The sequence below is a fragment of the Alosa pseudoharengus genome, unplaced genomic scaffold (assembly GCF_046254945.1).
Source record: "Alosa pseudoharengus isolate Yale_2024_CS ecotype anadromous, Long Island Sound unplaced genomic scaffold, YU_APseudo_1.1 YU_APseudo_1.1_scf_5, whole genome shotgun sequence".
NCBI classification, from domain to species: Eukaryota; Metazoa; Chordata; class Actinopteri; order Clupeiformes; family Clupeidae; genus Alosa; species Alosa pseudoharengus.
Window position 1 is genome coordinate 8,736,624 of NW_027468837.1, and position 13,849 is coordinate 8,750,472.

The 13,849-nt window shown below is 43.6% G+C and overlaps 1 protein-coding gene across 1 annotated transcript in view; it reads right to left on the reverse strand.

Annotated features, from left to right (window-relative positions):
- The window catches only part of cntn4 (contactin 4), an 87,176-nt gene that overhangs the window by 14,611 nt on the left and 58,716 nt on the right, over nt 1-13,849 (reverse strand). Inside the window, exon 11 of the mRNA XM_076268638.1 lies at nt 3,751-3,878. Within this exon, the coding sequence (XP_076124753.1) occupies nt 3,751-3,878 (128 nt within the window). The remainder of the gene's footprint in view (nt 1-3,750; nt 3,879-13,849) is intronic.

Sequence of the window (13,849 nt, forward strand, 5' to 3'; positions counted from 1 at the left end):
TATTCACACAACACAGGAGTCTTCCCTACCTGCTTCTGACTCACACAGGACAGTGTCAGTTGTATTGTGTCCCTATAGCAATGATTGGCTTTTAAGATTCTGGAGGTCATTCAATGCAATGTGCTATTTCATTGAGAATAAATGGCTTATGACTCCGACCAGAGAGAAAGATTACACTCAGTGAAGTCGATATAAAATATGAAATATTTTCTTCATCTTTTTCCCTCTCTTACATTCTGCCCACTACCCAGCCTACAAATAAAAAGCTTCACATATAAAATATATAGTTTTTCTGTGAAGGACCTGAGGACGCGATGAAAGGGATGGACATTGTCACCTTGTAAAATAGACTTTTAGATTTATGTGATCACATGTTAGGGCCTTTAATTCTCAAAAGTCTTATGGGTCGTGTCTTACCGCTGCTAATGGAAGGAGGACACACCTGGAGGTGCGGGCTAATTCAGAAGGTAACACGACGCTCATGCGGCCTCCTGTTTGATTCCATTTGGTGTCAATCTGCAAACGCCACATGGCCTCGGACCAAAAAAAAAAGGTGCAGCCATGCCCTGATGGATTACACCTGGGACTCAACCTGAATAGCCCTCAATAAGGAGTTCAGACAGTCTGAGCCATCAAAGACAAGAGAGAGAGAGAAAAAAAAACACACTGACGTAGGAATATATCTCCACCTTCATCTCTGTCAGGAGAACACGTCTCTAATAACGACAGATTAATCCGGTTAACATCCCTCGGTGTTGGAATAATTGGGACATTAGTGAGCCTCGTCTGTTGTGCCCCATGCTCACACACTGTGTGGTGGTGGTGGTGGTGGGGGTGGGGGTGTGTGTGGCGCTTATTCATATTGCGGGTGAATGAATGCGTTGTGACAGGTATTTTTGCTGCACTCATCCCAATGCAGTCAATTTTAAATGAACCACTGTCATCTCCCATAAGGGCTCATTCCGTGGATGGAGATGCACAGACAAACCCTGTTTTGAAGCTCAAATGAAATCGTGAATGTAAATTACCTCGTCCCATTTCCAAAGCACTATCAATTGTGACAGTTAGGCACTAGATCATACATGAGAACATTTGTATGTGAGCTGAAGATTTAGCTCTCAAACGAGATATGATGGCAAGTAAACTATTAGGGTTGGGGGGGGGGGGGGGGGAGTCAAACAAAGCCTTCCTCTTCATACAGCCAAATTGGGAGGTTAAATGCAATTTGCTGAAATTGAAAAACATCCGCCTACATGGAATGATCAGTTAAGTTAACTTGACAGTATTGCTGTCGCTTGTTAAGACACTCAATCTTGACAGAAAATCAGAAAGAGCCTGCATTGATAAAGAGAGCCTGTTTTGCACTCTCCTGGGAACCAAGGCAACAAACACCAAAGTGCCTGTCATGCCACAATTAACCTGCTTCGTATTGTTCATTAACATACACAGACAACACAGACAAGAACATTTGTACATTTGTCTAATTTATCTGAATCTCTGGTCAGTGTTTGCAAACTATCACAATCAAACATCATTTTAGGCATGCCTCTGTTCTCTTGGTTGAAATGCCTGTGTCATCCTCACAAATGGGATCCAGTAAATGCTTGTTAAATATGCCTATTAACGAGTTGAGGAAGTCGATTATACGATTCTAGACTGATATAAATCATTGCAAAACCTCCATGCAAAATTGACTCTTGAAGCTTGAGGATAGATGATCAAAGAGGTTTCCATGGCAACTACAAAGTATTGCTACACAAGAGGTTAATGTTTTTTTAACCAGTTAACAATGGTAGTAGAGGCAACTCATCTGGGTCAATGATTTAGAGGGTGTTAGAGTCAAGAGATTTGGACACACTGTTTTATTTTATTTTATTTTAGTTCATTAACCAAAACATATTTTTGTCTATTAAATTCACCGAAACAAGACCTCACACTACACATAGATAGTAGATACACATGCAATCCACTGCCTAGTTCTGAGGCAAGGCAATTTTTGGTTTATGACTCATCTAATTTCTCATTGCATTCCTCACAGCAATTAGCATAGCACTTAACTTGACTGATTGCACTTAGTTGGGTATGTGACTGGATATACTAACATAAAAATGATATATTAACTTCTCTAAACTAATATTTAGGCAGAGATCTATGTCTGTTACATATTACACATCTAATGAAATGACAAGGCTGCTAGAGACGTAGCTCTCATAGCTAAATGTCTGTCGCAGGTTTGAGGGAATCAATAATATGCAGACTGTGTACATCGATAATGCTTGCACTTTCTACTATGGCTCCTGTCGTCAATAGAGCATGATGGCACAATCTGCATAAACACACACACAATCAATTGCTCCTGGGTTTGAGTGAGAGGCCAAAGCCCCTCGGACGTGTGGCCGACGAGCTGGAGCGCATGCCTCGCCATAATTTAGTGTGTGTGATGCTATGACTTGACCCCGGTGACTTTTTGGGGGACCACACTGACAAGAGAGATCTGCGACAAGAGCAAGACAGACGGCAGAGAAATGAGAGCGCCCTCTTTGTGGCTGGTGTGACACTGTGTGTGTGTGTGTGTGTGTGTGTGTGTGTGTGTGTGTGTGTGTGTGTGTGTGTGTGTGTGTACCGAGCAACACAGTACACAGCACATTCTGCCCTCCTCTCATCCATTTTTAATACGGCGTAATAAGTCACCGGTGCCGAGCCGCATTGCTACCCAGCCTCCCCCCACCAGGCATCTCAGGCACAATTTGTGACACTGCCGGCTCTCGCTGTCTTTCCTTTTTTATTTTAGTTCTTTCCTGTAAGGGTGGATGTGATTCACTGTGTGTGAGTGTCTGTGTCTGTGTGTGTGTGTGAGTGTGTGTGTGTGTGTGTGTGTGTGTGTGTGTGTGTGTGTGTGTGTGTCAGTGTATGTGTGCGATTGGGGTGGAGGGTGAATTCTGCATTAATAAGAAACAAATCCCCTTGCCAAAGATATGGTAAATTTGCGGTGCTCTTTCCGAGACTGCCGCTGAAAGGGGTTCATTAAGAAGGGCGAGAGTAACACCACTCTTCACCTAATGAGGATCCACTATGCGATTGCGAGCGCATTCATTTGCTGCAGACACTCATGTTCCACCGTGAAAGACAGAGGATGAAGAAAAAAGCACATTTAATAAAAAAAAATGGGAACCCACACTGTGGCATCCAGGTGGTGATGACAGATTTAATACAGCGGAAAAAAAAAAACAGATGTTACCATTTTAGCTACTAGATACCATTATCGTTTTCAGCTAGCCTGGCGAGCCAGACCCACATTAAAATGTAGGGTCTGGGCACTCACCGTTCGCAGTGCTCAGTCCGAGGGGCGGGATAATCAGTTGTCTTTCAAATTCCCTCTGCACGCAATAGGACGCAATAGGATATTTGTTTTCAAGTAGCAGGGAATTCAAGCCAAACCGTTGCAACTCTGCCATCAATCATTATGTTAAGCCCACCAAACGACTCTATGCACGATTTCAATGCCTGATTAAGTTTCGATTTCTGGAGCTCACAAGCCAACGGAGAGTTGCTAGACTAGCCCTGGCAGCAAAATCTAGGGGCGCGTCTAGATTTCTAGGCTAGTTTTCAGCCCTGTTCAGAGGTGAATTTGTAGTAATAACATTCACAGGCGCAAGGAAAGATGAGGAGAAGCACCTAGGGACCCAAGATTGGGAACATTTGATGAGGAGCATTCTTTTATTACATATGTGTGGCAGTATATAACATTACCTTTAACCAGGAGATTTCCAGTGCTGCTTGCCTCTCCAAACTTGTTTCTGGCAACGCAGGTGTAGACACCTGCATCTGACTTGGTGGCGTTCGATAGCCTTAGGCTTCCATTGTCCAAGATGGAGATCCTGCAGTGGAGGTGTAAAGACACATGTGGAGAGCTATTTAAAATCATCAGTCAAAAAATGTTGTGAACAAGATGAATAAGGATAGACAGTGCCATAATGAAGTGTTAATAATCGTGCAGCGTTCAAAACTTGACATATAAGTGTTCATGTTACTTTGGATAAACTTTGAATAAACTTTGTATAAAAAACATAAAAGAAATCTACAAAGATATTATGTCTTTACTTCACAGTAACTGGGTCAGACACTTGATACAGGAAATGTGAATTTATTTGATACTCTAAACAAATGACCTCTTGAGAACAGTATAGTTTCTTTCAGGTAATGTCCTCTAAAAGTTGCCAGCACTTTGCATCTATTTTAATTAGTGCACAATGAGAAAAACTGAACATTGATCAGAAAAGTGTCCTTTCCTGAATGGCCACTGCAGCACAAAAGGTCAACCATTCTTCACAAGAAGCAGAGAGCCCTACCCAACGCAAGAGCCTGAAACCCAAATAGTGACCTTGAAAAGGGGCGGTGGGTGGGAGGAAACAGTACGAGTGACTCATTAATCTGTAGTGGATTCTAATTATCTGGAATACTCTGCTGAATCTGCAAACTGTAAATATGAGAGGGCTTCAGGGCCTGTAGTAAAAAAAATAAAGGGGAGGGGGGTGGCGTAAAATAAAATGCACTCTGTGAAGTGTGTTCCTGTAATGAGAGTGTGCACCATTACCCAGTGCAAAAACAAACACTTTCATCCTTGACGACTCAGTTTGGTGGCGAAGCAATTTAACATGGAATGCGAAACATCCCAGCAATTTGTTGAGATGTAGACGCCACCCGTTTGAATAAGTTGATTGCCTGGAGTGAGACACACTTCATTTGGCTACAGCACCTTCCAAGTAATTTTAGTCGTTATGTACATGGTATCATGTTAATCAATGCAGGTGATGAACAATCAATTTGGAAATCAGAGTGCATGTTTCCAAAATCAGGTTTTTTAAATGAAGGACTTAAATGCATTACCCTGTGCACAAATGAATCTAATCTTGTTTGACAAGAAAGAAGCACTTAAATTCCAAAGAGGTGGAGTAATAGTGAAAAACCTTATAGTTTTTAGACTTTTCATTACAAAATCTCTATTGGGAAAGATACTACAACAGATGCATGACGATGTCACCTCAACTGTGTGACTTTTTGGGGACCACACTGACAAGAGAGATCTGCGACAAGAGCATAATTTCCCATCATACCTTGCAACAGAACATTTGTGTAGGGCTACAACAGTTGGCATGTACGGAGCCCTAGAGGTGTCATCGCAAAATTTTTTGCATGTTGAGAGAATGTGCGCTCGTTTTACTACATTGTGCTCTCGTTTTACTATATTGTGGACTCGTTTTACTAAATCGTACACTCGTTTTACTAAATTGTGTGCTCGGTTTACTAAATCGTGTGCACAATTTACTATAGGCTATTGTGCTCTCGTTTTACAATAGTGTGCGCTCATTTTACTAAATTGAGCTCTCATTTTAAGCATAGTAAAACGAGGGCACAATTTATTAAACGAGTGCACTATTTACTAAAACGAGCGCAATATTTACTAAAACGAGGGCATGATTTTTATAACGAGAGCACAATTTGTGAACATGGATCAGATTCCAAAAATAATTCAGTGGAAATGCATGGATTCCAGTTGCTGCTACTGGAAGAATTATTTTTGGAATCGGATCCCTTATCATACCTGTTCATTCTTACTCGTCGCTCGACTTATCGTGACTAAATTCAAGATGGCTGCAAACGCTAAACTTCGTGAAGATACTGTCTGTATAAATCGTCTTGTAAGTAAACTACCAGTGCTTTTTCAAAGTTCTCAATGTCTCGTTTTAAATGTCAGGGCCCTCGGAAGTCTACCAATGAAGTGTGGAGATACATTGAGCCTCGTAAATGGGGTAAAACAGTGATTTATTTGCATGGCTAGCCCGATGCCGAAGCACCACCATTGAAAAAGCTGTTGGTAGCATCGGCTAACTAGCGCCAGATTTTGGAGTGCAGGGGACAAGCCGAGATGGGCTATGAGACATACGTTCACACTCGGTATCATGTTTCAATACACTTTAGGTCAATATCACACCGGAATTCTCCTTTAAGTCAACAATCCAGGAGATAGTGGAAACCGGTCATTACAACAGAGCCCGAGTAGCCTTTATGGGTCTCCATAGCTGGCGGTTGACACCACAGGTGCCCCTGCTACAAAGAGTAGAAGTCCGCTATAAACCATGACCACCTAAAGTCTTTAATTAGCTGCCTACGGTTATCATCACATTACCAATATGAACTGTCGCAGACAGCTGTAGGCCTAGTCCATGCCAAGGTAACACGAAGTTGCCACCACAGCACAGCGAGCGGTGAGAAAATGTCGGGAATTACTAAATGTGAGCACGAAATACATATTTCGAGAGCTCAATTTAGGCCTACAACGGGGTCACGTTGTATTAATTCGAGGGTTCAATTAAAGGAAAACGTGCTCACGTTTTATTAATTTGAGGGCTCAATTAAAGGAAAACGTGCTCACAAATGATCACGACCAGAAAAAATATCACTTAAAGTGAGCTGTCCCGGGCTCCATAGGCATGCATTCCGACTGCAGCCCTACTATAACAAAGTGCCTGAAAAACTCTGCCGCGGCCCCAAATCTCATGTGTGATCATGGAGAAGAAATAAACAGCACTTATCAGCACTAAAAGCATCTTTTATCCCACTAACCCTTTATATAGATAATGAACTGAGTCCAGCGAAACAGCCAGTAGCTGGTAGCTTCACTGAAATAAACACCTCATTTTAAAATTCTATTTGCTCTCTGTATGCAATCTCCAGTCGCAAAAAGTCTGTTAACATTTAAACATTTTTTTCTGGAGAGGAAACTCTGCTAACTCTCTTTTCTCAATGGGAGAAAAGAGCACAAATGGAACGCCATGTTGTTTTATCTAGATCAAGCACTGACCTGGTTACGGTCACCTATATGGGCAAACATCTGCCATCCCGGTTTGGAATGTAACAAAACACACGTTTTTATTTCATACTCCACCACCAGCTCAGTGTCCTCTGGGATCATCGGCTGGTCATGTGACTAACAGGTGTCTTTTTATGGTCTCCACCGAGACCTATGAACAGCACACAAATGCCAGACAGGGAATACACACTGCAGCAGTCGCCAGGATGTTTTTTCTTTCCTTTCTCCTCTTCCAGATACACCTTAACCCTGTCTTAAACACTGCGCGGTTGGAATAATTTGACTTGGATATCGCCGAATTCTAAATGCTCTCCGGTGATAAATAGTTTCTTAAGATGAATGTGGCAGATCTAGGTTAAAGATGAGGTGATGAAAAAGAGAGAGAGAGAGAGAGAGAAAGAGGAGAAAAAAATCCTTCTCCCTCCACCCCCACGTCCTCCTTCCTGCTAACCACACTTGCGCAAACCACACGTCCGTCAGATGTATTCGTTCACGGCGCACTTGCTTCCTTCCTGTCCCGGGCCCGGGGATGAGACGCATGTGCGGGGGAGTGCGCCATCAATTATTCACAGGTGAGACGAGCACAGGAGTGCTACTCTGCTCCTCTCCTCTCCTCTCAGCTCGGGGATAACACCAGTTAATGAGAGAAGGCTCAAAACCACCAAAGACAATACACTTACACTTACATAAGGGGTGTGTGTAAGGGGGGGGGGGGGTGGATGCCCAACACCCCACCCTCAGCTTCACCCCATCTTAAACTGAGTTTGCGGATGTGCAAAGAGCAAACACCACAGACGTCGTGCAGCGACACGGTTCTATTATCGCTTTCGCCTTCCTAGAGATGAAAGAGGCACTAATGCGCTAAGACGAAGACCGGCGGAGGAGGATGACGAGGAGGAGGCGTCGGCTGCCACTCTGAGGTGTGAACTGCACAAGCCGGAGTCCAAATCCGCCTCCCGCCCCCATCATCTGTCCTCTCTCCACCACTGCCCTCAGGTCAAGTCAGCTCACCGGTACACAGGAAACCCACTGTCTGGTGCATATTTCACTCTGTTGCAGATAAATGGCACGAGAGGGGCATCCTCGCTCGTGTCTCTCACGCCCAGTGATGACCAAAACATCCTGGGGCTGGAGAAAGAAAGACATGAAGACATAAAGAACTGCAGGCGAAGTTGCCGATCCAAAACATGCTACCAATATTTGATTGGATTAGCCCAGAATTGTCACTGCGCCAAATTGTGAGCCCTCTTCTCCGTAATCGCTGCATAAACATGGTGCAAACTAACACCCATCCTGTAGCCAGCGGTGCTAAATATAAACACAAACAGACAACAGGAGCGTGTCGGTAACTTCGGCGTGGAGGAAAGGGAAGTGGGCGCAGATGGATGCACTTTATCGGTCATCATGTTTGCAGGAAGTCATGGCTAACGAAACGGCATCACTGTCCTGCCACCTGCCTCCACGCATTCGCTGTCAGAGGACTGATGGCTGAGCCGGAACGGCAGGGTTAAGAAGGCGCCGCCGCTCTCTTCATTAGCGCTGTAAATAAACCAGCGTACTGGAAAGCATGAACATAACCCGTGTGCTTCCAGCGAGGAAAAAAACAGAGGAAATAGAGAAAAAACAGAGGAAATAGAGGAAAAAAGAACATCTTTTCACTTCTGGTGGTTTCAGAAAATAATTAACCTGAATGTGTTGCATGCAATGTCCCAAGCATCTATTAACCTGAACGTGTGGCATTGCAATGTCCATGGCATCTACCACAGATTTGCTGCACTCTTGCACACCATTTAAAATGCATTTGTGGAGCAGCAGATTTAGGTAAATAGCTGTACACGGGCAAACGTGTCAAGCCTTTCAGACATCTGGGGAGGAACATAAAGATAAGACTCGCCATGTGTATCTGTCTTTAGCAGAGCACAGAGCTGACCATCACTGACCTACCTCCAGGTGGTGTTTCTAATCATGATTGCATCAAAACATTTCCAGAGCATACACCGCTCGGAGGAAGGGAGGGAGAGCTAGAGAGAGAGAGATTGAGAGAGCAAGGGAGGGAGGGAGAGAGAGAAAGAGAGGAAGAGAGAGAGGCGCGCATGCTGTGTCTATTGGGAGGGAGGCTAGGTCACTCTATCCTCTGAATAGGACCAGGGGTTGGACCGAACATTGAGCGTTGATCTATGCTCTGGACCACTTTTAAAACCCTGAAGTGGATGGTGGGAATGGTCTGGCCTAGCAAGACAAATTGCATGTCTGTCTCTCGAAAGGTTTCCCACCGAGTCCTGGAGTTTGGGAAAAGATGACCTTGTCAGGCAGGTAAATCAAACCCGAATGCTACAGAGGCTGATCCGATGGGCCAAAAAAAAAAAAAAAAAAGGAGAGGAGTGGTTTTAAAAAAGAAAAAAAGAAATACATGGAGAAGCACAACTACTGCTCATACACAAGAGGTGCAGCTGCCCATAGATCTATTCTACATGACAAATCTAAAAACAAACAACTCAGCTCTTAAGTTGTCAACCTCAAGGTTAACAGGCAATTACAGTCCACAAAAATATGTTCGGCACAGAGTTTTACTTTGATGTGTGGAACAACAGACCCGCTGCCTGATGCTGGTTAAAAAAAGACACCTACACGTTTAGCCCCTGACAACTGTTCAATACCCAGGTAATTGATATTGATTTTTGTTGTATATGGTGCTGCCCCGGTGTCTCTAAACACATACCGTTCATTACAACCGCTAGCATGATCTGCGGGAGCATTATATTACATTATTATCCGATATGACTGTACGGTTGTACTTGGATATGCGTCCACGCCGCGGCCACTGCAATAATCAGTGGTACGAGAGCGCGTTTGACCCGTGCTTATGATCTGCATTCATCAGTCAGCCTTCATTGCACAGCACTTAACTGGTGTAATAATACATTGGGCATACAGTATACGTTGAGTGCACACTCTGTGTTTGTGCGAGACATCCAAGGGTAGTGGTTTTGCTATGATCGAGCCGGTTACATTTAATTTACACTCTGTTAGGTGAAGAGGACAAGGGTGTACTGCAAAGAGCGTTTCAACAGCGCACACTCATTAATTTGACACAAAGTGAAACAGTAAATGAAGTGCAATATATAGAAATAGCACACACACACACATGGATGATTACGAAGGTATTAATTAGTTAGCACTAAAGTCAATTGCAGCATGCATCCTTAGGCTTGCTATATGAATTCACTGGTGTCATCCTGTATATATTTTAAAAGGTTCCAAAGATAGAAGGCTACTAGAAATCTAGGGAATAGGAATGTGTTTTCCACTACAGCTGAGATCATTTACAGGCTGCTCTTCGGTGTAATTTTGCTATGTCAATCACAGCCTCCTGTTGGGTTTAATAATCCCAACTCTAGGCATGCAGTCCCTCAGCTCATGAAATCACAGATAATGGCGGTGATTAAAAAAACAGAAATGAGTGACAGCTAGTAGAAAAGCTTGAAACCTTGATTGAAGGAGTCGTAGCCTACACTTGTGAAGAATGGCCTGGATTTCATTTACATTAAAATAGCGTGTGGGGAAAAGAAGCAGAACAAGAAAAGAAAAACTTTTCAGGCAAGACCTCAAATTACATTTTTTCTTTCCATCTTTTCTAGGTTGACCCAAGTCTCGGGGGGGAATTGCAGATTTGAGGTTTCCATGGCAATATGGCAGTTTTTTTTCTTCTTTAAAAAAATAAAAAATAAAAGGCCAGGGGACAGACATGTCTGTATGAAAAGGAAGTATTAATCTCTATTTTGTAAAGCAAATGTATACTGGCACCAAACACCCACAGTTACTGTAATACCAGCCTGGGAAACGATGCATGGCAAAGTTCAGTATTTGGGGAAGGAATACACAGTAGGCGTTTCTCATGAGATAGCCCACTTATGACAAAATTACTCCAGATGAGCTGCAAGCACCGAGACAAAACATACTTCAAAGCAAATGAGTAAAGCAATTCCTACTCCCCCTTGAACAAAGCATGTTCCCAAACAACTCCTGAGCCAGAGACAATTTGCAGGAAAAAAAAAAACACACTTTTGTACAGATTTGGCACAGTCTGACCACATTTTTATAACACCACTGCAGCTGTCAGAAAGAAGACAAAAGAAAAATTCTGCAACCCTACACACACTCATACACACAGCTCCACATTTCCTCTTGAATTACCCAGCTTCCACAGAGAGTTTCTGTGCATTACAGGTAGCTATCTCAATCAAGCCTTCTCATCGAGATAGTCTTAATTCCCCGTTGTAGCAGCGGCAGTGATTGTATTTGTAATTAGATTGGAGGAGAGGAGCTGTTTATCACGCTCAAACACAGAGGGCTTATGGATGTATCCAGACAGGACTCCTCTAATCACAGATTGCTGTCCGGGTTTATTCCTTCCGCCTGATACTCATCTCCTCTCCTCGCTCTTCTCTCGCATGCACAGGGGGGTATCCTTATAGGAATAAAGAGCACATGTGTTTGGCGAGAAATTGTCGGCGAAGCCAAGATGGATTACCTGTGCTGCGCTGGCGGATTCTCACTTTGAGAAATGATATCAGCTCGCACCGATAAACATAATCCTGCAGTGGCGGGGGGATGGAGAGACCTGACCTAATCTCAGCAACGATCTGTACTTCACCTGGCTGTTTAGATTCAGATTTCAGTGGCGTTACGTCCATTAACAGACTTGCCTTGCTGTCAGTGAAGGACAAATCAACGTCCATCTAAATTGGGCCTCCACAGTGTCAAATTTTAAAGGCCAATTAACATGAGCCTGAATAATGTCTGTGGGACTGTTAAAAAAAGATGTCTTTATGGTCACTCTTATATGGACTATTATAAACCTGTCCATTCCATGCATGCCCTAAGCTCGATCCTTATGGGTATGTGCAATTCCTGTCATAGGATTTTAATTTACGTATTCGTCCACAGTGTGCAAACCTTTAAACAATGTATTACCATCCAATCAATCCAGTGTCTGTCTTCCTAATACTCTAATTGGATATGGAAGTGCTCGATATGTATAGATTTTCTATGAGGAAGACCTGCTTGGTGCCATATCAAATCATGGTTTACGGTTTCAGCAGCCACCGACAGCAGACAGCGTTAAAAAGCACAGCACAGTCTTGGGACTGCAGCAATGGCGCTGTGCCTCACAACATCACATTAGCCTCCAGTCCTAACAGCAAAAAAGCATAATAACAAACAGCTGCGAGTTCCGCACGATCCCTTGTCCCGAGCCGCAGGGGCCATTCCTCCTACGCCGCTGCCCAAGACTAGCTGTGCCAAATGTCCCTAAAGGAGGTAAAAAAAGGAGTCTGAATTTCACTAAACACCATCAGCTGGCCACCGACTGGTTTGGCGGCTGAACTTCCCCTCAAGGTACGCTAACGAGATAAGTTTCGCTGGCTGCAAAACTCGGTAATGTTGCTATCTGGCAGCCCGATTCCGTGAGCGCACCAGTGATTTAAACTCCCCTCCACAAACAGATGTTCAATTAGAACTAAATGAGAAAATGTGCGCTTTTTGATGAAAACGAGATGCGCTGTGACATTTGAACATGATAATATTTTCAATAAGCAAAACAGTGTGCTGCCTTTAAGGAGTTGTTACAGTGACTGAATAATCACACTCCCTTTTGATAGTCTTTGGATTCAATCAAGCTGTTTTATTAGAACACCTGTTTCCTCAGAGAGCCCTGTGATTTATAGTAATAACATTGCAAGTTTGTGAGAAATGAGCTGGTTTTTTGCTACACGAGAACTCTAAATCTTATTACATCTGCCCTAACTTCACAAAGGTGGACTCATTAATGCTGCAGATTGTGTGTGTGTGTGTGTGTGTGTGTGTGTGTGCGTAGTCATGTGTGCCATATGTGTGTATATGTTTTAAAAAAAATCAGGTTCCAACCATCATAGTCTTGTTGGTGTAGACAGATGCCCTACCATTTCAGCTGGACCGTCTGCCATTACAAAGTTGCTGTGATGGCTCATTGCTGGCGCACGCTCTTTTACATAACTTTAAAGAGGAGTGCTGTACTCCAAAGCTGCCAAAGCAGATGTACCTTTAAATGCACATCTCCCTGGCAGCCATCACTTTGGATCGGCGCGAGGCCGCATGACGTGCAGCCGCTCGACCGATGCATCAGTGGGTCATTCACTTACAGTCACCACCACCGTCTCGGAGGCACTCTCCGACGTTGACATGTGTCAACTCGGATCGGAGGCAACAGTCAGCCTTCCGCAAGTCGACACGGACACCCAGGTGTCACGTACAGCACATGTAGTACTTTACCCTACTTGCAGCCCACCAGCTTGGCCAACCACAGCTGGCCACAACTGGCCGAACCTCTAGGCCAGAAAGCCACCCAGTTCTAAAGGACTGGATGATTTAACTTCAGATACTGTACTTCCAACAAGGTATTTGATCACTGCTTTCAGGTTGTTGAAATACTACACAGGACACATTAACATTTAGGGCTGTATTTTGGGTCACCAGCGCATGGCGTAAAGTTCGTTATTCACCCGCGCAAAGTTGAATTCGCTATTTTGCACGTTTATTTTTTAAGCATTGCGCCCAGGGGTGTGGCAGTTAACAACCTAGGGAGGGGACTAGCGCATTGTCTAAAAATCGCTATCATACAGCACCTAAACCTGGTCAGAAGTCAATGGCGAGTTGTTCATATGCTATTTTAAGAGCGCATGTCATATTGGTAGGTGCACGTACCATCCTTCTATCATTCATGAACGCACACCAGCGCACGTCCATGCAAAGCATTACAAATTGCACGATTACAATGGGAAACATAATTAAAACAAAAAAAAATTACGAAATACTGTGCATCTCATGATGAGTAGTTATTCACCATCATTTGCAAATTGGTAATGACGGTTAAAAGTGATTAGGGGAGAGGTGAGAGACACGTATGGAGCACAGCTGAAGACGCACTGTCACGAGATATAA